Below are 24,047 nucleotides of genomic sequence, written 5' to 3'. Positions count from 1 at the left end.
TATGTGTGAATTCCTAAGGGATCAAACTGCTGAGGTCATCGGTCCCTAGACTTACACACTAATTAAACTAACTTATGCTAAGAACAACACACATACACCCATGTCCAAGGGAGGACTCGAACCTCCGGCAAGAGGGGCCGTGCAGTCTCTGAGGTGGTACCTCAAACCACGCGGCCACTCCAAGCAGCGCCTACCTTTACCCATGCGGTCTGACATCAGGCCACTGTCACATCCCAAATGCCTCACAAATCTGGATAATGTAAAGAGCCACAATGGGTCCTCTATCGAATTCTGTCAAGTGCTGATAACTCTGTCTCACAAGAGTACACAGCATCTTAGTGTCCTTCACAGTGATTACTCAATGTCTGACACCGTTCAGACCTGGTAGCAACACCAAACACAAACAACACTAATGCATTTGATGGTTATTCTATCTAGAACTGCAACTCTTAAACATTCAAGTAGCCATCTCTGGTGTGTACATGTACGAAGTTATATTGACATCTGAACATGTCTTCTGGATGCTTTACTTTTCTTAACAGCAATTTATTTTTAACAATGAAAGAAAAGAGAACACACTACTCACCAACCACTGTTTTCGTAGCTGTGCGAGATCACATTGTTGGTTGTGCCAGTTTATCATTACAGCTGTATTTGGAAAGAGTGAGCTGTATGTTAAGCTGCTGAGGCCTAAGTGTGACACCGAACCAATTCCTTCTTCTGTCATGGCTGCTTTATTCAGTCTGTATTCGGGATCAGGGTATGCCTAATATAAAACAAAAGATTTTAGAAAATGGTTAATTGAATTTCAGAACATTACAGCTCATACATACATATATTTGTTAGCACTACAGCCTCTTTTTATTCTTCTGTATTAGGATTTAACTCCTCATTGTATATAAAGTTCTCTAAGAGTACAGTTAGTACGTAGGAATTTACAGTATTGTTTGCAAAGACACCACTCATATGCCTGATGTAAGTAAGAGAAAACCAAGTAAAACTCTGAATCAAAGTGACAAGAATAGGATTTGAATCTGCCTCCTGGTGAATATGATTTTTATTTTTATTGTGTAGGGCAGTCATGTAATGCAGTCAGCGGTAGATTATGAGAACCTGCATACATCTGTTTAACATACTGTATAGGAGATTTGTAGCCAAGTGAAAAACACTAGCAAAGCAATGCCCGACAGCAATGATATTAAGGCAGCAGGCATTATAAAAGCATGCATTTTGAGTGATAATGAGTGATGAATCATGCTGAACCAAGGATCCTATACACAACTCCTTGGTCACAGCACCACTCCGAATACAGCTATTTGTCTTTGTTAGCTCTGCGAGGGAAATGTGAACTTAGCAGAAATTTTATGAAGCACAAAAAGATCCAATTTTTCTTGTTGGCAATATTGTATGAGCAAGGTACACAGGACTCTTACAATTCCACACCTACCGCTCTCCTAATATGGACTGGAGCCTTTTCTCCAGCTTTTTATTGCAACTTTTAAAAGTAACAAAGAAAAAGAAGGTGGACATTAATTCATTCCACAAAGTGTTAGAATTTCTCTTTTGATGACACCTAGCAACTTCTTTTACATGCCTTGTATTCATTTAGAGTAAATCTATTCACAGAATATATATGTTATGAGAGTGCATGAAGTTTAGTGTTGTTTGTATGGCTTTTATAGTGTGGTTTAATAAATTCTTCAGATTTTATCAAGCTTTGCAACTTGCAAAGTGATCTCCTTCGGAGGTGCATCTCCATTTCTTCCAGGTACAAGTTATTGTTCCAGATTTAATAATGCTCCCATCCCTCCCCTGATACCTCCACATATTTCACTCTTTGTACCAGTACAGTAGAATCCTAGCCTTTCATGTTCTCTCTTCAGATTAATAACAGCCTCACAATTGAATATAACAATTTCAATAAGCAAATGTGCAATTACCATATAGATATGTTATGTATTTCTTAAACAAACACAAAAAATAAAAAAATTAAAACGTTCAGGTATATTTATTCAAAGAAAGTAATGTCCTAAAGCCTGTAATTAGTGATTTTGTGGGAAGATAATAAACACATACACACAAAGAGTAATATGTCAGTTGATTCGAAGGCCTCAACTGCTTGGATTTCTTTCTATGTCACATTTGAATATACTGCCTGTGAACAGTATTAATTTACCAACCTTTGTTGATAGCAGTTTGGCAGTAAGAATGTCATCACGATTTTGTGTAGCAACACGAAGTGCCTTGCAATCATCGTCACGAGCTCCATGCCTTAGAAGAAGATCTGTCATGCCAATATCTCGATTCTTGCATGCCTCAACAAGTGCAGTGGAACTGCTAATAGTACCAACGTCTTCAGTGTCAGGTGAGGATACCTGCAAAAATAGCATTCTAAAGGCACTGAGACACTTAGAAGTCCAGTATCTGTCACAAATATGAATGGTCCCATATACAATACCTGGTCTGACATTCGACACGCTAAATTTGGATCAGCTCCACAAAGCAGTAAGGCACTGGCTACTTCATAATGCTTTCCTCTTACAGCAACATGAAGAGCTGTTTCACTGTTGTTGCTGCAGTATATATTTAGTTGTAAAGGACTTAGCATGCAGTCATTTTTGGCAGCTTGACCTGAAATGAATTTGAATTATTAGTATGTGTTCTAAGCAAAGATTAATAGTGGAACATGATACTCTTATTTTGAACAAGATGGTATCTTACTTTGCTCAAAGCTTACAGCACACATGACAGAGACACTCAAATGCAGAGAACTGAATGTTTTCGAGATGAGTATTTCATTATCTTGAAAGGATAAGAAATTGTGCAGAGAGATTCAAATGTATCAGGGCAAAAGCAGAGTTCCAGAATTAAGTATTAACTACTGCAAAAGTCTGAACAAAGAAATTAACTTATGATGGCGCAACAACCACAGTAAGTGTAGATTAACAGATGAAGATGACTGAAGGTCTACTTCTCTGCTGTGTTTAAGTGAGTGTCTGTTCTTTCATCACCTCTGTTTTACAGTTCTCCAGCTTCATTTTTGTGATGTCCTCCATTTCATTTCAGTGCTATTTCTTTTTCTCAGACATTATGCCTCCTAATCTTCATCAAGCTCTCTTTCCTTAAAGCTATAGGAAAGTTCTGGTAGAATGTAAATACTTTAGGAGTAAAGGGGACCACTCATCGAAAAGTAGAAAGAAAATTGGCAAGCTTTTGGAGTAATCCTTTCTTGAGTTAGAGCATCCCCCCCTCCCCCCCCCCCCTGCACGCACACACACACACACACACACACACACACACACACACACACACACACGTTGGTTTGCCTGCTAGCAGTACATAAGGGAAATGTTGCAAGTACACGGGCTTAGCGGGGAGTGGTGTACACCTAAGGTGATGTGTGAGCATGAAATGGTAAAGGGCAGCAGGATGGAGGAAAGAGAAATTGTTGGGTGGAGGGTGTTGGAACTTGGAACACTGGGTTTACTGGAGATTGAGGCCAGGATGATTCTGGGAGCAAAGGATGTGTTGCAAGGATAACTCCCATCAGCATAGTTGAGAGAAGCTGTTGGTGAAAGGAAGGATCCAGATGGCCTGGGTTGGGAAGCAGCGACTGAAATTGAGTGTGTTATGCTAAGCTGCATTTTTGTGCTGCCAGGTGGTCAACTTTGTTCCTGGCAAAAGTTTGGTCATTACCATTCGTCCTGATGGACACCTGATTGGTAGTCACACCGACATCAAAAGCTGTGCAGTGTTTGCAGCAGAGTTGGTGCATGACATGACTGCTTTCACAGTTGGCCTGGCCTCTGAAGGTGTAGGATAAGGACTGGAGCCAGAAGTGCTAGACTGGTGGATCAGATAGGTCTTAAACCTTGGTCTTCCACAGAATACCCCTTTGTAGTTGATTCATGAGGGTGATGTCAGGGGATTAGGGGTGTGAGAAGGGTACCCTTAACTGCGCCGTGGATTTGTTTGTATACTTTCCATTCAAATGAAGGGATAGGTAGTGCTGGATAGCGGCAAGGCCAAGGACACGAGGAATGTTGGTGTACAGGGAGGTGGCATTAACAGTGATGAGTAGGGATCCAAAAGGTAACAGGGTGGAGATGGTGGAATGTCACTACATAGAGTTGGTCTTTGAAATGGAAGGCTACGTTTCAGGCAAATGGTTGGAGGTGTTGATCAACAAGAGCAGAAATTCTTTCAGATGGATCACAACAATCAGCTCCAATGGGTCCAAGATTGCTGGATTTGTGGATTTTGGAGAGCATGTAGAACAGGCTGTTCCAACCAAGCTCCAGGGAGCCGGAGCGCTCCGGAGCGCTCACTGCGGCAGCTCGGAGCCCACGTGGAGGGGGAAAGCAAACTCACTGCCCCCTGGCCGCATGCAGCCGTAACTGACGCAATAATCCATGTTCAATGACAGCTATGACTAGCTGCGGGAGCCCTGTACCTCTATTGGAGGATACCTTTCTATTCATTGAGAGGGATGGTCGTCCGCAGTCTCTTCTATGTCATAAAGTATTTCATTCTGCGAAGAGGCACAATGTACAACGACATTATACACGTTTTCACACAGCGCACTATGATCAGGTACAAGGCGTTGCACGCAGAGAACTGGTAGCCAGGCTTAAGAACGACATACCAGGAGACGTAAGTTTAAAAACGGTTTCGTTATACAGAGGGTATCAAAACATGCAACATAGTTCGTGTTCTGTAATGCGTTTATAATTTTCAGGTGAATCTGAGCGGAGGAAACACTACTGAATCTGCAATTCGAGCAAGGGTCGCTAACATCATTGCGACGAGTGGCAAACCGTTTTCGTTGGGACCACTCGTAAAATCATGCTTGGTAGCAGTTGCAGAATGTTTGTTTCTAAGGGAGGTGCAGGCAATTGAAGGGGTCTGCCTGTCAAAGCCAACAATGTGTCGTCGAATCCTGGACATGGCAGCGGATTTAGAGATACAGCTCAGGAAAAAGGCATAGCGCTTTGTTGCATTTTCGCTAGCACTTGACGAAAGCACCGACATTTCGGACTGTGCTCAGCTTGCAGTCTTTGTGTGTGGCGTCGACATGGAGCTGCAAGTAACTGAAGAACTCTCGGATGTGGTACCACTCGATTACACTGCAACAGGGCGTGACATTTTTGAAGCTGTTTGTGAATCAGTGGACAATATGATTTGCCGTGGGGTAAGCTCCATTCTGTAGCGACAGACGGTGCACCACAAATGATCGGGCATCACCAAGGTTTTCCTTCTTGTTTGAACAATAAACTGAGGGACGAATTCGGGAAAGACATTTTGACTCTTCAGTGTTTTATTCACCAAGAGGCACTGTGTGTTGAAACAGTAGATCTAGGTGGCGTAATGAAAGATGTCGTAAATTGTGTGAATTTTGTGCGGCGTCACGGTATGAATCATCGCCAGTTCAAAGGAGTCCTGAAAGATATGAAAGCGGAGTATGGGGATATACCTTACCACAGTACAGTTCGTTGGCTGAGTCGGGGAAAAGTTCTTGATGTTTTCTTTGCCATTCGTGAGGAAATATCCCTTTTTCTCGAAATGAAAGGGAAAGAAATGCATTGTCTGAAAGATATAAAATGGCGTTCCTAGCTGTCATAACTATACATCTGAATAATTTCAATCTGTCATTGCAGGGCAAGGGGCAGCTAATCATTGACGTGCACAGCCAGATCAAAGCGATCATGGAAAAGTTACGTTTCTTTGAGAGGTAGATGAGTAATGGACATTTAACGTTCTTCAATCGTCTTGCTTCTTTAAAACTACCGGAAGGTACTACTTTCGGCGATTACCAAGCAAAGTTAAAGCAGCTCATCACGTCGTTTGAAACACGATTCCGAGACCTCACTAGTTTGGAAATGGAACTTAAGGTGTTCAGCACTCCTTTTTCAGTTTCCGCCAATGACTTGTCATCGTCACTTCAATTGGAGATTATTGATTTGCAAAATTCAACTTTGTTGAGAGAGAGGTACTACAACACTTTGGATTTGTCACGATGGTATCATTCATTACAGAAAAAAACATTTTCCAAGTGTCACAACAATGCCGCTCAAATTATGTGCATGTTTGGATCTACATGTTGTTGTGAGCAGCTTTTCTCAGCAATTAAACGAGTAAAAAGTTAGGAACGATCTTTTCTTCAGGATGCAACAATTAACACCAACCTCCGCATTAACGCTGCGAGCACTTTGACGCCTGATATTTCCGATCTTGTAATGAAAAGAAAATGTCAAGCTACAGGGGCCCAATAAATTTAGTATGCAATTCATTGTAAAACAGTTGTTTCTTACTTATTTCCTGAACATGGTATTTCCTGATGTAGCATGTCACCACGTCTTAGCAGCTAAGAGTATGAGGTTTTCAATCTTGTAAGACGCGGCTGGCACCTCTAAACGCTTGCCTTGCTGCCTGCCTTAGCCAGCCGTGCCACGTGCCGGCCCACTTGAACTGTCACAGCGAGCAACACGGCTCCCTGGAGCAGGGAGCGCTCCGCGGCTCACAACGGAGCTGACGAGCTGGAACAGCCTGATGTAGAAGGTGAGTGTTGAAGAATTCATTCGGTTAAGGAGAAAGGTGGACTCAGGGGGAGAGGTTCTGGAAAGAGTCTATGCATTTCAATGGGGATGGGAGGTTATCTTGTGACTTCTGGGATGATGATCATGATGATGATCATGATGATGATCATGATGATGATCATGATGATGATCATGATGATGATCATGATGATGATCATGATGATCATGATGATGACTGGTTTATGGGACACTCCACTGTGCAGTCATCAGCGCCCGTACAAAGTCTCAATTTTTACACAGTCCATTTTTTTCACAATCCAATCTAATCACTGTCACAAATGATGATGATGAAATGATGAGGACAACACAAGCACCCAGTCCCCCGACAGAGAAAATCCCCAACCCGGTCAGGAATCGAACCCAGGCTTCTGGGATGGGAAAGTGTCGGAGGCCTTCTGCCAGGTAGACACGGTGACTCATTACATCAGTGGAGGAGCCTTTTTCTGCAGGAAGGATGATTAAATTGGGATATGTTTCAAGGTTGTGTATGGCTGTCCTTTTTTGTGCTGAAAGGCCCAATGTTCTTCGGATGGGACCTGGAGCTTATCGTACCCCATCAGAGACAGGGGCATCTGCGAAAGTAGCCAAGTCATATACCAACTCTTCTGTAAACACTGGACAGCTTTTTATGTCAGCACGACTACCAACCAGCTGTCCTCCAAGATGAAAGGCCGCAGCCAAACTGTTGTCAAGAGCCAAATTGTTGTCAAGAACAAACTTGACCATCCAGTAGCACAACATTCAGCTTCACATAACATGCTCAATTTTAATGGCTGCTTCACAACCCACGCCATCTGGATCCTTCCTTCCATCACCGGTTGTTCTGAACTAGGCAGATGTAGTTACTCTTGCAATATATAAGAATATACAGTCTACAGTTGCAGGTTAACTTTATCGTTTACGTAGGTTTCAACGTTAGTAATAACGTCTTCTTCAGAACATAAAATATTATTTAAATGTTTGCCTAAAACAAGGCATGTCCTAAGTCAACTTTATAAAACTCAATGCATAACCATACGGTTTTGTCACTTCTATTAAACAAGCTGTAGCAAGTTCACTTTAAACCTGTTGTATGGGCCTCGTCGTGTGACTCTTGCAATACATGCTTCACTCCAGTCACTCTCCTGGCATCAATCTCCAGTAATCCTATGTCCCCATGCCCTTCACCCAACACTTTCCTCTTCTTCCATCTTGTCAACCATGTTGCCACATAACCTTCAATATGTGCTGATCCCCAGCATCTCCAACTACCTTGTAACACATGCCTAGCCCGCGCACATGCCACCCCTCTCTTCCAGGTCACTAGCCAGCAAACTGGCTACCTTCCTCTGAGCTGTTTCCCACACATCCCCAAATCTTTTCCTGGCTCTGTATCCCACCATTCATCCCACCCGACACAATCCTCACCACAAACTAGTGTAGTGCATTTGCTGAAATGCAGCACAGGCATTGGGGCGCGTGTGCACGTTCAGGCACAGGCATGCTATAATTTGTGCACATGCATGCATTTGTTTGTTTTCTGTGTGTATTTGTAATCTAGCTTGAAGAAGGATTACTCTGAAGGCTAGATTTTTTTTTTCCTTTTTCATTTGAGCCTGTCAACAACTCAATGCTTCAGTATGTGATCTCTTTCCTTAAGTATTTCCCTGCTCTTTTTGTCTGCCTCAAGAGCAAAATACTAAAGACCCAATTAATCAAGTAGCTTGCAACCTAAAGCTCTCCTACATATTTACTCCATTACACTTAGCAATTTCTAAATCACAAAACAATTTTAAAAACCATAGTAGAATGTCAATTTTATTATGCAAGATGCCTGTATTGCACCCGGCATATAAATCACATTACTGGCCAATTTCAGCCTTTGGCCATTTTGAAATTTGTGGTGTTGGTGATGAGTGTGTCACATTTAAGACTATGTGGGTTTTGAATGTGACACATACATCATCAACACTATACATCTGAAAATGGCTAAAGGCCAGAAGTGACCAGTAATGTATATACATGGTGCAACAAAGGCATCTTGTATAATAAAATGGACAGCCTACAGTGCTTTTTAAATTGGTTTTATCATGCAGAAATTACACTGAGACAGTGGACTCATTCATGAATAAATATGCAGCAGTGTTTGTTTTCATTGTTAGATATTAATGGAGATTAGATTTTACTGGCAGCAACAAACAAACATTAACTGACACTCAAGTTGAAGGGTAAGTCAGGCAGAAGAAGATGAAGATAAAACTTGGGGAAATGAGTGACAGTATAACTGTGACTGGCAGATTTAAATTTAAAAACTACCTTGATTTTCTCCAGCCCGACTGAGATTAAGACGAGCCATGATTGACTGAATTCCATCAGAAATGCGCCTCCTTGTTGGGCTAACAATCTCTCCACTTCTGCCAGGATCACTCTCATCATCTTTCTGTAATGACTGAAATTATAATATTAATATTAATAAATGAGCAAAGACAATTCAAATATTATAGTCAAGACCAGGGGCTGACAGTGTCAGCAGTATCATATTAAAAGATCATAATACTATTATAAGGGGATCCACATACAATACGAGGAGTAACTATAAAGTTTAAATCATCACCTACAAAATATTAAGTTGTGGTCATGAAACTTGGTGATTGTGTCAGTCCTTTTTTACATACTGACTATTTAATGCAACACATTTTTTCCATGATGGATGGATGGGTTTCTGGAGACAATGACAATAGATGTCTGTATTCTGGCTGTTCAGGAAATGTTCCACTTCAAACATCACCTTGTTGTATTTGTGGAAATGCCTGTGACACAGTGGTTTCTTAACCCAAGGAAAGAGGAACAAATCACAGAGTGCCATGTCAGGAGAAGAGGATGAAGTGAGGCATAATTTAATAGCTCAAAAAACAGCATGGGTGACTAGATTCTGTGCATTACAGGCTGTGGTGTTGCCAAGGGGCAAAAACTACCCCCCTTGAACAGCTTCCTATAATGCTTCGTCTTGACAGTATCCCGTAACCTCATCAGGAGATTTCAGTACTATACTCCTGTGACAGTTTGACCTTCATGAGTATAATCTGGTGGCATCACCCACGGCAGTCTCAAAAAACACTCAGCGCAGTCTTGACTGCTAATGGTTTGCCCCTTACTTTTCTTCAGTGGTACTGAATCGATACGTTTCCATCGTTTCCTTTGCTGCTTTGTCACAGGGTCATAGTGACACACTAGGCATTTGGCCATAGTGATTAGGCAGCTAAAGAACTCATCATGATTGCCCTGAAGTGGCTAAAAAAATTTCCTAGCAGGCTTTTTGAATGAGTGTAAGCTCATTCATCATCTTGTGGAAGACACTGAAAATGGATCCATGACTGATTTTCACTTTTTGAACTACCAGCTCAATTGTGATATGCTGATCTTTGAGCAACAGGGCCTCCACTTCTCTTGCAATTCTCATTCACAGAGAAATGGCCAGTCACTTAATTATTCAACACACAAACTTATTTGACTACAGTGGAAGTGTCTGTATCCCCCTAACCAGTGTCATAAACTATGGTACATTTGTTTCCATACACTTTCAACGACCCAGCATAGAGTTCCTTTTCAAATCCAGAAAATGATTTATGGACAATACTGCACTTTATCAATGGACTATGTCATTTTTGTTTTGACTCCTCTAGCCATATATTTAATTAGTGTGATGCAGGGATTTGAACAGGACTGCAGATGTGTACCTGACAAGAAACATAAAATGAATTATTTGATTTTTTTAGGTGATAATTATAACTGCCCTTCATACAACAATAGTGGCACATTAATGGTGCATGTAATTTTACAAACAGTAAGGAAACTTTCAGTTCCTAAAGTCATCCTTCTACTAGGTCATGGCATACACCACACTTGAAATTCAGTTAAACAGTATTCATGAAATAACGGACTTAAGAGAAAAATGGAAGGGAGAGGGGGGATGGCTGATAGCAGCACAGTGTGGAGGACACCACTGGTTAGGCTGGGTGGAATGGGGATGGGTGCAAAAGTGAGATGTTAGTTGAAAGCTACAGCAAATATGCAATAGCAGAGACAGAAAGGCCACAGGCAAAGATGGGAGAGGCCATTGTGGCCCTATGTAGTAAGGACAAACATGACTGGTAAGTGACAGGGAAAAACCACATTAGCTATGGAAAAGTAGAGAGAAGCAGGACAAATGCTGGCAGTGGGCGAATGTACAAGTGAATTTGTCCCCTTCTGGATTCTGAGGTATAGACTTCTCACACAGGAAATTATGCCTTTTATTTGGCACAGCAACAATTTCAGTATTGTCCTGCATTCAAATTGGAAGTGAATATTTGCAGAATACTGCCAAAACAGACTCTCAAAATCATTCTCTGTTCTTTTCTCATAAACTATTAACTGAGCTCCAGAAAGGGACCATTAGAACAAACTGGTGCACGAATCTCAGTGTCTATTCCCAGCACAAATTAACATGGCTGTAGTATACCTGTTCAGTGTTATCCCCAATTCCCACAAGAAATTCTTCTACTACTAGTACTGCTAGTACTGCTGTATAGCTTAATCACAACAGTATTTCACCATTTGTATGTGGCCAAAGAAGTCCCAGCAAAGGTCGCTGAAATAACATCCAGTTTTACTATTGCTATACAGTAGATGCATTCATCTGTATTTCATCTAAGGACCCAAATGTATCAGATTAAAAGAAAAAAAAATACAATTTCTGTGCTAGAAGAGAGGAAAAAAGTGTGAAAAATCAAGGTAGAGAAGATCTTCATTTCTAGATGTGATCATCTAAATCTCTATGAGGTCCAACACAGCACAATACGCTGTTATTTTGGTCCAGTTCTAGGCTGTAAAAAGAGTTGGCTGCACCACAAAATTTGTGTCTGAACTAGGGAGTTTCCCACATTCATCTCAACTGAATGTTGGCATGTGTTACACTTACCCACGCAACCCAAAAACATAGCAGGATGGCATGAAAATAATTGTAATAAATCTACCAACATGATAATACGTGAAGTTTTCTAAGCAAACAGTGTTATATGTGGCATAAGTTCAATAAGAGTTTTTACATTTTATTTCCTGTTTTTTCACTTCAACTGGTTATTTTTGTTAATAACCACCAGAAATTGTTCAAATTTTCTGGTATCAAAAACAGCAATTTCACAATCTCACATCCTCTTGTATAAATATCCATGAACACCCATGACTGTTGAGTTAAATGAAATTCTAAGGAGTAGTTGGCATAGATAGAGGGAGAACACAATAATAATAAAAGAAGCATATGGCAGTGACAAATTAAAAACAAAGCAAGTTGATAAGATACATACAAACACAGTTACAAGCAATATTACTCTATTAAGTGAATATCTATCTATTTGCGAACAATCCAACGGTAAAGAATACGTACCTTTACACGGTATGCTTTGACTCTAAATTTCAGTAGGAGATCAACCATTTTGTAATTTCCAAGAAGTGAAGCAACATACAACACATTCTGGCCAGTTACATCACGCATATTAATGTCAAAAGGCATCTCATATTCCCATTCACCAGTGTGATCCCTAAAGGATATAGAAATAAGTATATAACTAAGTATGCCAATTTTACTAAACACTAAAATAATGTTTACTTACAACGTACGAAACTAACTTACAAGTATCTACAGCTAACACATGAGGTAAATTTAATATCAAAACTAGGCTGAGCCTCTTCTGTAGGAATCTTTACTTACATCTACATTGCAAGTATTCCTTTAGTTCCTAATGTGAGCCTCTTGTTCTTAATATGTATACAGAATGCTATTTATCAGCATATGAGATAAGCAGAAACTTACTATGAATTCAATCTGATAGTAACTGGCATCTGTGGCAGCAACTATAAATACAGTTCATGAGATTTTGTAACTTCATTTTAAGAGTGATGATGCCATTTTTGTGAGGCAAAAGGTCCATCTTCAGTGTCAAATGTAGGTACATCACCTTTTATTATCTATCAGTTGATGTAGTGATCATGCAGCTGATACCATTGTCAGGTACCACTTTGCTCACTTTTTTGAAATTATTACTTTCATTGACCTTTGGGCTACTGTTTAGTCTCTGGCACATAGTGAAAGCTGCTATGTTTTATAAAAAGTGCAAACAACTGCAAAAACTTAGTCAAAGTTAGACATGTTCAAGTACTTCTGGGAAGCATGAAAAGAAATGAACTTCAACAACTTGGATTGAGAACTACGTGGCATAATACGATCATAGACACACTGCAGAATCAAACGTTAATGACATCATAAAAAAAAAAAAATGCTGTGCATTATGTCATCCCTGAACAAAATTGAAAATTTGTTTAATATTAATCTTGTTTTTTCTTCATAATACAGTTTTAGAAGAATCTGTCTAAACAGTAATTACAACAAAATCTTTGCATAACTGTTTTAACTAGTTCCACTTCTGGCCACTGTATGAAATTTCATGGAAGTGAGATTCAAGTAATTTGGAAATTTAAAAAAAAATGGATACAAATGCATGAACTTAATCACATTGACAAGATGAAGCTCAGAAAAGTTATGGAAGAAAATGCATAGTTAAGAAGTGGAAGGCCATAAAATGCAGTTTTCATTATTCTAGTAACTATATATTGAAAGTAACTTCTGATAACATGAGCTCATCTTAATCTTACTTCTTTATGGTTTTACAAAGTGAAGCAGCCTCTCCCTTGATGAACTAGATGTTGCAAATCATGGCACTTCATCACACAACATACTTTGAGTTAATGGCATTTACTTTATCCCAACTAGCAATGTAGCCAGCACTCTCTGGCCCAGGGTCAATTGACTGAGCAGCAGTTTCCACCATAGTGTTTGTAGTACACCCTTTTCTCTAGCTAATCAACAACACCTCACAACACTGCCAGTGACAAAGGTTATACTGGAAGTTCACCTGTTGTGCTAGTGCTGCAATATCAGCTCTCATCGTGCATTTAACTTATGCTAAGGTATTAACAATATTTGAACACAATTTAGTTTGCCCTGATTTTGGCTTTGTCTTTTAAACAAAACACCATGCTGATACCTCTTTTACTCATTGCCTCACTGTGTCCTCCCAACTTGGAATTGCCAGTTAATAGCCAGTTCTGCTAGGAATTTTGGTAGGAAATAAAACAAAATATTATACAATCTGAAAACTGTGTCTGCCACAAAAGACAAAACCACGATAAGATACAAGGAGATGTTAACAATAATGAAAATAATGTTTTAGGGAACATTCAATAGTGAAACTATGTTTGACAACAAAAATGATTCATGAAGCATTATAACAAATTTTAAAAAAGTAATTCCTGTGTTACTGTATCTGACGAAAGGGAAAAAAATCATGAAGGGTAAGCTGTCATCTATCAAAAATGGAGTTGACAAACAAGCAATCAAACAACTAGGAAGTTTCGATTCTGTCTTGATACTGTCACACAGACTCCAGAATTGAGCACCAGCTACAACAGTAAGTTTGCCAACAAGAACTAACACTTCAGACTGAAAGAAGTTTAATATCTAAACAAGGAAAGTTGCCTCAGCAGCAAGTCCTTTCATTTATATTTACACAAGAGTTTTCTAGTAAAGTCCAATATTCCATAAATATGTTAGTCCCACACCATTCCAGAAATCACTAATGTTAAATAATGAATAATTGCAGGAGGCAAGCAAAAATTCAAACAGTGATCTGCACATCACCAGTGATTTACTATAATCAGCATACTGTGGTGAATGACAAACAGAAAAAAGCACACAACATACAGCATTACTTCCCCTCCATGCAGAACAGCTGCCTGCTGTTTCAAAGTGTACTACAGCTTCCCAAGCATCATTTTTCTCTGCCTTGGATTGCTCACTACTCACTTGAAACACTTTTTTTATTTTTTATTTTTTTTTACAATATCATTTCTGATGAACTAGATCACTGGAATCACAATCATATCTAATGCACCCGCTGCCTCTTCCTCCTAGCCATCAGACCTCCACAACCTTCTCTTCTGCTCCCCTCCTACACACCCTTGCCCACTGCACCTGATACAACCCTTTGTCCTATTCAAGCTTCAGTGCTGCCTGAATGCAACCACTTGGAACAATGTAATCTGCATATGTATTGTTAACTTTGATGAAGAATTTGTTTGAAAGCTTACGAATATTCGTAATATTGTTTATCTGCCTAGCAATGACTCAATGCTGTAACTATGTGGTGAGTTGTCATCTTTAATACTTCCTTTACCTACATATATACATACATACGAAGAAGTAATGGCTGTAGTAAAATTTGGCTAGCATGAACAATGTGCCAAAACAGGAACAGGTGAAACACAGAGATGCTTATTATCACCACTATAATTCAGTGTTACAATGGTGCAGGCATTAACATCCAAAGAGAGAGTATTTACATGTTTGAGTTTTGAAAATGAAATATTGGTAGAAAGTGACGAACAGCTGAGAGAGATGTTGGTAAATATGAAACAATACAGGAATGCAAACAATTTCTAATGCTAAGCAAACAAAAAAATTATTATTTGTGAGTAAAATAAAAATACAACTAAAAACTGTCTGGAATGTAGTGACAATGGAGAACGTATCAAACTTTACTTACTTACAAAGTAAGATAACATCTGATAGTGGGAGCAGAATTGAAAATGTAACTAGAATTAAACAAGCAGAAGTGTCAAGGAACAGTCAAATAAAACTATTTATTTAATACAGGAAAAATCTAGGAGCAGGAAAGAATCAATTGAAATTATCTGCATGGATTATGCTGTTGTACAACAGGACATATGGAAAGTGGGAGCACCACAGGAAAGAAGAACTGAAGCCTCCAAAATGTATGTATCATCAAATCATAAAGATATCTTGAGTCAAAAAGGGAAAGAAATGATGAAGTGCTGCAATGAATTGGAATGAAACTAGATCCATGAGTTATAATAATGAGGAGGCAAAAAACTTGGATAGGTCAACTCCAAAGCATAAAAGTATGGCGTAATTAATATAGGTCGATACAGTGGAGGGACTGAACAGCAAAGGAAGACCTAAGCAGAAATACATCAAACAAATGAGGAAAGGTAAAAGATACACAACAGCTATTACCACCTGAAGCAATTGGCTTCGAACAGATAACAATGGAAATGGCTACTGCAAAGCACTTCATGGGTTGAAAACCAAAACAGTAGTCTAAACACTGGACAAAACTATGAAACAGAGATCATAACCTTATGCTTTAAGTTTAAAATTACTCTTGGTTAACACACTATCATTATACATACTGTTACATGGAACTTTCATTGTGAAGTTAGTAAGATAACTGACTCACAAGTGTATATCTTAGATCTTATGATAACAAAATTAACAGATTCAAAATTTTCAGTTACGTTAATGAAGACCAGGAAACCAAGGATCCATAAAACCAATAATATAAATGACCATGGGGTCAATAGCAAAATGTAAACAAAGGAAGAAAAATACATCTTCTAAATAAATATATTTCTGGTAGAATGTAAATAATTGTGGAGTAAAGAAGACCACTCACTGAATACCAGGAATGTTGAGTCATTGACAGGCATACACAGAAGAAAAGAAGAACTTGCTCTGTTTGAGAATTGATACTATCTTGAGAAAGAGTACACATACACATACGCATTGGGTGCCACCCCTGCCCCTCACTCCACCCGCGTGTGTGTGTGTGTGTGTGTGTGTGTGTGTGTGTGTGTGTGTGTGTGTGTGTGTGTGAGAGAGAGAGAGAGAGAGAGAGAGAGAGAGAGCGCACGCGTGTGTGTGCACTGGAGCTCAAGAAAAATTGATTCCAAAAGTTAGCAAGTCTTCTTTCTCTTTCGTGTGTGCCTGCTATTCAGTAAGTGGTCTATTTTACTCGTAAATTATTTACTTTCTGCTAAGTAAGTGTGACAAGAAACAGATTTCAGATTACCTGAGTAGTGAGGCTCAAACATTCAGCAATGAGAGTGAAGACACTCAGTGTAAATGTACAAAGTTCAAGAGTTTTGTATAACATGTCTTAGACAGGTGTTTGCTGCGGAAAATTGGAGAAATGAGAAAAACCTGCCATAATTTCACATTTATGTTATAAAGCTGCTCCAAAACCTAAGAGAGCTTCACTGAACGTTTAAACACATCAAAAGCCTTGTAGACAGACAGAAAACTGAATGAAGCCAAACTTAAACATAAGGAGAGTTACGCATGAAATGTTCAAAGAATTTAAAAAAAGTAAAATAGCACCTAGCAATCTGACAAAGAATTCAAATAGTTTTTGCCTGATGTTGAATACGTGAAGAGGTAAAAACCATTTTCCAGACACTAATAGACCATAATGGCCTAAAAGCAAAGAATGAGAAGGAGATGCCAAAATATTAAATTCCTTTTTCCAAAACTGTGTGCTGGAGGACAATGTAGCTACTCCTTTCATTCATTGCATGAATGCAAAAAGGATCTGCATCAAAATATTTAACCATCAGATAGAAAATCTACTAAAGCTGCTGAATAGAGGAAGGTGTTTGGACCTGATGGCGTAACTGTAAGATTCTACATAGAGTATGTAAAAGAATTTGCTCATCTTGTAACAGTGCTGTAATGCAGGTCTCAGGAGTGTCAAATAGTTTCCAAATGGAAAAATGCTAAGGCAATCCCATGTCCAAGAAGAGGTGTTGAACAGATGCACCCAACTACAGACTTATATCAGTAATGCAGAATTTTGGAAATGTTTTATGCTTGCTTACTATGACCTTTCCTGAGACTGAAAATCTCCTCTGCAGGAACAAATATGGATTACAATTGTGTGAAACCCAATTCATTCTCTTTATCTGTGAGTCCCAGAAGTCACAGACATCAGCAACCAGGTTGACGCTTTGTTTCATGTCTTCCAGAACTCATTTTACACAATTCTACACTATCGCCTAATGCACAAAATAGGAGGATGCATAATGTCAGGCCATTTTTGGGATTAAATTAAACAGTTTGAAGTACATAGAACACAGCATATCATTTTTAACCAAGAGAAGTATTCAGATGTAAAAGTAACTTTAGGTGTACTGCGAGGGAGTGTCATAAGACCAGTACTGATCACAGCATACATAAATGACCTAGTAGATAAGACTGAAATCATCTTGAGGCGGTTCGAAGGTGATGCTGTTGTAGATAGAGAAGTCACTGCATCTGCTGATCAGTTACCGGCTAGCCAGAGATAATATGCATGTGAAGTAATGCAAGAGTCTATACATATTCCATGTTGCTCGTTAGATTCACTGGAGTAAACTTTGGAATGGCAGAAAGTACTGAAAAAGGCACTTAGTTTTTGAGTTGATGCCTGTTATTCACACATATTTCATTTGCAGAAATACATCAATTTTAACTGATGCTTAGTAATTGCTGAAGACCTGTTGTAAACATGTTCTCAATAAAGAATAAAAAAAGGAAGTAAAGTAATTCCTGATGTCTGTGTGTGACTGTATTAAATACTTATGTCTTCATTTCATAAAAGAAAAAAAAAATGTTTGGCAAGCTTGACATTAGATGTGGTGCATATTCCACGCAATCTGGTGTTTTGGAATAACTAGTAATTATTAATCTCTTTCGTAAAATCAAAGCTGCACTTTGGTGAAGAAGTCCCACTTCATAGATTAATTTCATTAACTATAATTAATTGGGGCAAAGTAATATTTATTCAACAGACTTTCACCACGTAGTAAAGCATGCACGGTTCACTATACCACAATATAGTATAAATATTACAGTGAAATGCAGGAAGACCAGCAGAGGATCAACACTTGATTTAGGGATGGGCAGTTGGCCACCAATGTAGACAAAATACTTAGTACTGCTCATCAATCAGGAACCTTTACTAGGTACCACTGATGGAAGAAATAAACAAGGTCTAACAAAGAGCAGCATGTTTCATCACACATTCATTTAGTTAAGTGTGAAAGAAACACAGAGATGCTCATCCAACTCCTGTGGCAGTTGCTACAAGAGAGGTGTAGTTTATCATGGAATGGTTTAATGTTAAAATTCTGAGAGAGTATGTTTCTAAAAGAGTCAAGCACTATATATATATTGCTTCCTCTGATGTGTATCTTGTGAAAATGCCACAAACCACAAATGTAAAATCAGACAGTTCTGAGCTCACACAGAGTCTTACCAACAATCATTCCTCCCTCGAACCATTTGTGACTGGAATAGGTACAGTAGTTAAAGTTCCAATGGCTTTGCTGCAGTGGCAACACGGTTCCTGTCAGATTGCTGAAGTTAAACGCTGTCGGGCTGGGCTAGCACTTGGATGGGTAACCATCTGGTCTGCCGAGTGCTGTTGGCAAGCGGGGTGCACTCAGCCCTTGTGAGGCAAACTGAGGAGCTACTTGATTGAGAAGTAACGGCTCTGGTCTCAGAAACTGACATAAGGCTGGGAGAGCGGTGTGCTGACCACATGCCCCTACATATCCACATCCAGTGATGCCTGTGGACTGAGGATGACATGGCAGCTGGTTGGTACCATTGGGCCTTCATGGCCTATTCGGATAAACTTTAATTTAGATAGGAGTTAAATGGCACACCAATAGCCTTGCACCACACACCACAAGAAAGCTTGTAAAGTATTGACGTAGTTGCAGATGTATACGAGGATCTAACTGTATTTGTAAGTCACAGCAAAAAAAAAAAAAAAAACAGTTGTTCCACTATTTATGAGCAAAAACAAGTACTCAATTTGTGACTATGTGCAAAGGTACCTTGCACCAGTACCACTGATAAAAAAAAAAAAAAAAAGCAGAACCGCAGATTTTGAGATGCGATATGATACAACTTCTGCTGCGGTTGAAGCGATGAAAAATTATGCCTACTTAATGTGGAACTAGATTGTGCTTTACCCAGATGTATGCAGTGGCTGGCAGTGTGAGATGGCCTGCCACTGACTTGTTTTGACCCTTCAGGATACATGGAATCTTGGCTGCTTCATGGGCAGCATTCCATTATGGGCACCAACAGCAAGGAAAGATAGAAGGATGGACAATGAAAACCTCTTAAAGCTTTGGACAGTTCTGTAAACTTTATGCTAAGAAGCATTTAAGATTTTTTCCCTTTTTCAGTACCTTATAGTTCAAATTTACATGGGTTCACCTTACTGTGGTTTAGTTTTTTGTAACACAGCATAAATTGAGAACACTTAACTTAATTAATGAAACATGTAATAAAAGATTGTTGATGGTTCATATCGGAGTTTTATTTTCTACCAGAACAAATGTGATATTCATACTTTTAAAATATTCAGAAAAGTGTTACAATAACATTTTAAGAAGTCTAAATTTCAAAAATATCCTGTGGAAGATCACAGTGCATTTACCTCTTTTTTTTACAAATCAAGCACTGGAGAAAACTATAAAATTACAAAGAGACATCATGGCTAACAGGTACTCACCTCCAGTAGATGAAATTCAGTACTGTCAACAGACTCATTTAGAAGCGTAAAGCTGTCCCTAACTTTTGGAACACTAATTTACATATGTCTGACAGCAGTACTGACATTTCAGCTCCTGAAACTAAATACTGGCCAGCCGTAATGTCTCTCTGTAATTTTATAGTTTTCTAATTCAATTTCCTTTCTTATGTATTATTAATGAGTCATTACGACTTTTATCCTCAGAAAACAATGTTTCTTGGTATTTTCATATTGCACGCAGTAAATACATTATTGAGTTCACATATTACTATTACAGATCACTATATTCTCCAAACATCACTTTTAAGCCGTTATTTTAACAATGATCAATCTATACGAAGATAGTAACTTGTTCTCGAAAGAACAGTTACTTTTCTCTGGAATAAATGATGACTAACTGACAACCTCAGCTGCCGAAAGGTGTTGATATACCTCGATGTGGACAGCTGAAAATGTGTGCCCCGACCGGGACTCGAACCCGGGATCTCCTGCTTACATGGCAGACGCTCTATCCATCTGAGCCACCAAGGACACAGATGAATAGCGCGACTGCAGGGACTTATCCCTTGCACACTTCCCGTGAGATTCACATTCCCAACTGTCCACAATTCTACATATGTATTGAACCTTATAGACATTTGCCCAGCCACTCATTACTCGCGTACGCTTTGGCGATTCCCGTAAGAGTTTGAGCAACCTGTGCGCATTCACACAGACGAAGGTCAATGGCTGGGTAGCCTTTAACTATATATACAAAGATAGTAACTTGTCCTCGAAAGAACAGTTACTGTTGATGACCGTGCAGCTTTTCTCTGGAATAAATGATGACTAACTGACAACCTCAGCTGCCGAAAGGTGGTGTTGATATACCTCGATGTGGACAGGTATATCAACAACACCTTTCGGCAGCTGAGGTTGTCAGTTAGTCATCATTTATTCCAGAGAAAAGCTGCACGGTCATCAACAGTAACTGTTCTTTCGAGAACAAGTTACTATCTTCGTATATATAGTTAAAGGCTACCCAGCCATTGACCTTCGTCTGTGGGAATGCGCACAGGTTGCCCAAACTCTTACGGGAATCGCCAAAGCGTGCGCAAGTAATGAGTGGGTGGGCAAATGTCTATAAGGTTCAATACATATGTAGAATTGTGGACAGTTGGGAATGTGAGTCTCACGGGAAGCGTGCAAGGGATAAGTCCCTGCAGTCGCGCTATTCATCTGTGTCCTCGGTGGCTCAGATGGATAGAGCGTCTGCCATGTAAGCAGGAGATCCCGGGTTCGAGTCCCGGTCGGGGCACACATTTTCAGCTGTCCACATCGAGGTATATCAACAACACCTTTCGGCAGCTGAGGTTGTCAGTTAGTCATCAATAATCAATCTGTTGCATCCCTGAATTATTTATAAAATCCTTTCTGTGTGCAGCATCATACAGGCCATAGATTAATTCCAGCCTTGTTTTGTATGTACATATACTTGGACCACATCCATTTATTTTCCAAGAGTATTTTTCATACCTCTCATAGTTTCAGAAAAGGAAACAAACAAAAAGCGTTTGGGATGGGAGAAGTATCAGCTGTACTTTATTACATTCCAGTGTGTTTACGACAATGTAGATTTCCACATACCGGTAATTTATGAAAGGCAACAATGCTTTTTTGCTGCAATAACTTTCTTTCTTTATTAATCTGACATACAATGAATATCTGCATTGCAGTAACAGAAAAAGAGAAAAAGGGACATATAGCCCTCACGTTTTATATCTTTCAGTACAGGTGTAACTGTTCCAATTCAAGCAATTGATAAATTGCAGATATCCAAAATGTTGTCACAATTTTACTTTCATTTCAAGTGAAATAAATAGCGTCTCACTGACAGTTTAATAGAAAGGACACAAGGAGGATGAAGGAAGAAGGAGAACAGTGAGAAAGACACAACAGAGGATGGAGGAAGGATGAGAGATGGAGTCAACAAAGAGATTGTCTGTGGTGTGTAAAGGAAAATAAAAGGTGGGGAGGAGGTAAGTGAAAAGTATCAAGACTTACGATTAATGGTGGGGGAAATTAAGAAGAAACAGAAAGGGACATGGAGGGTGAAAAGGTAAAGGGAGGGAGAGAAAGGTGTGTTCACTTGACAGTAATGTATAAGAAAAGTGAACACAGAAAAACTACAGGAAGAAAGGGGATATAAAAATAGTTAATTCTCGTATTAGACACAATGATCAGTAGGAAGTGGGAATAAAAAAACAAACAAGAGAATGAAGATAATAATAAAAGTAATAAACATATGAAACCTAATAAAAATAACTACAATGTCTCAATCAACTAGTGTTCGATGACAGCACACAAAACCTTGTAATGTGAAACACCAGAGTTCACCAACTATTATCTAAAAGGCATTATTAATAAATCTAAATGTAAAAAGTTGTTTTATGATTACAAATGAAAACTATTCACAAGCGCAAAACTGGTACAACAAAATCTATAATCAATATGACATGCATTAAATATGTTATCAAGAACAGTCACTGAATTAAAGGATGCTGTTCACTTTTATTTGATGACAGATGACATTTCAACTTTCCACCGGGGAAAAAAAATCAATCTCACACAAAGACATGTACCAAATCCTCTTTTCTGTACTGAATGAGGATTATTGCCAAATGCATATGTAAGTGATACCAGATGAATTAAGAACTAATACTTCACTGTGTCACTGTGCCTACAAAGGCAACCCCGTCACTTGTTCTCAGCATGATCACATAATTTAACTTAAAATAAAAAGAACCCGCCCCCCCTGACACACACACACACACACACACACACACACACACACACACAAAGAAATACAAATAGTCACCTGAATTTTTGCATTATGTGTGGGGGATACTGGTATTTAAGTAGAAGTTCCATGACATGTGTATGCCCATTAATGCAGCACGCATGTAGAGGCAGCCATCTTTCCACTGTATATTGTTTGACCAGCACTGGGAATTTCTGCATCAAAACAATTAGTAACAACACATCAGAAAACAAGTTCATCTTGAAGATAAGAAATAAAAGACACTGATTGCAGATACTGACAAATAATTTTTTTCTCCTTATAAATACTTTCTATCAAAATCATATAACAAAGGAACAAACACCAAAAATTTTATTTGCAGTCAGTGAGGCAAAACAAAGTACAATGAATACATTTGTTGGCATTCACAAGTCATCATGAAATCTATAATTTCTGGACTGTTGAGTTATACCACTCTTCAAACCATCTTCAGCTCAATATTGTGTCCATGTTATTGGGATAATCTTCAGGAACACCTGCATTGACTCATTTGTTCTGGGGACACAGTCAAAAAACAGTGTTGAGCATAGCAAGGCAACCTTTTTTTACTTTCATTTTAACACAGTATAATAGAAACAGATGGTTGCACATTAGGCTCTCAATGGATCCAGAATATACTCTGCTGTTGGTCCATGACTGTAACCTTACAGTCTATTCTGGGCCTGCTTGAAGTTCTTTATTTCATTCTCCCATAAAAATGTTGACTTTAGCATATTCTTTCAAAGTATTATACTTATTCAGCCTGTTACTTTTGTGGCATATGGTGCCTACCTGAGCAAAAGAATATCGCTTTGCCTTTCTTGGTGATGCCTTCATCAGATTTGTGTCTGAGACATTGTCTATGGATCTGTCCTCATACCCATTAACTATCAGCCGTATTTCAAGTAACCACTCCTGGCTTCCAGACTTAGCTTATGAGTTATTTTGAAAGATCTTGAGTTCAGCCCTTAAAAATATCAATTTACATGTTTTTGTCATCCAAATACCTGTCAGTGCTTTCTACAATGAGATGACAAAAGTCATGGGATACCACCTCATATCATGTCATGCCTCCTTTTTCCTTGTGTGATGCAGCAACTCAATGTGGCATGGACGCAACAAGTCATTGCAACCCCCCACCCCCCCTGAAGAAACATTGCAGCTACCTGCCTC

General features: G+C 39.1%; 1 protein-coding gene across 1 annotated transcript in view; it reads right to left on the bottom strand.

Annotated features, from left to right (window-relative positions):
• LOC126194520 (leucine-rich repeat serine/threonine-protein kinase 1) overlaps window positions 1-24,047 on the bottom strand; it is a 405,923-nt gene that overhangs the window by 130,453 nt on the left and 251,423 nt on the right. The window contains exons 7-12 of the mRNA XM_049932772.1: window positions 22,914-23,050; window positions 12,001-12,154; window positions 8,892-9,024; window positions 2,459-2,631; window positions 2,181-2,375; window positions 587-766 (exon numbers count right to left, since the gene is read on the bottom strand). Of these exons, the coding sequence (XP_049788729.1) occupies window positions 587-766; window positions 2,181-2,375; window positions 2,459-2,631; window positions 8,892-9,024; window positions 12,001-12,154; window positions 22,914-23,050 (972 nt within the window). The remainder of the gene's footprint in view (window positions 1-586; window positions 767-2,180; window positions 2,376-2,458; window positions 2,632-8,891; window positions 9,025-12,000; window positions 12,155-22,913; window positions 23,051-24,047) is intronic.

Source organism: Schistocerca nitens, chromosome 1, assembly GCF_023898315.1.
Source record: "Schistocerca nitens isolate TAMUIC-IGC-003100 chromosome 1, iqSchNite1.1, whole genome shotgun sequence".
NCBI classification, from domain to species: domain Eukaryota; kingdom Metazoa; phylum Arthropoda; class Insecta; order Orthoptera; family Acrididae; genus Schistocerca; species Schistocerca nitens.
The sequence above is the reverse complement of the archived record's forward strand: the minus strand, read 5'-3'. Positions and strand labels throughout refer to the sequence as shown.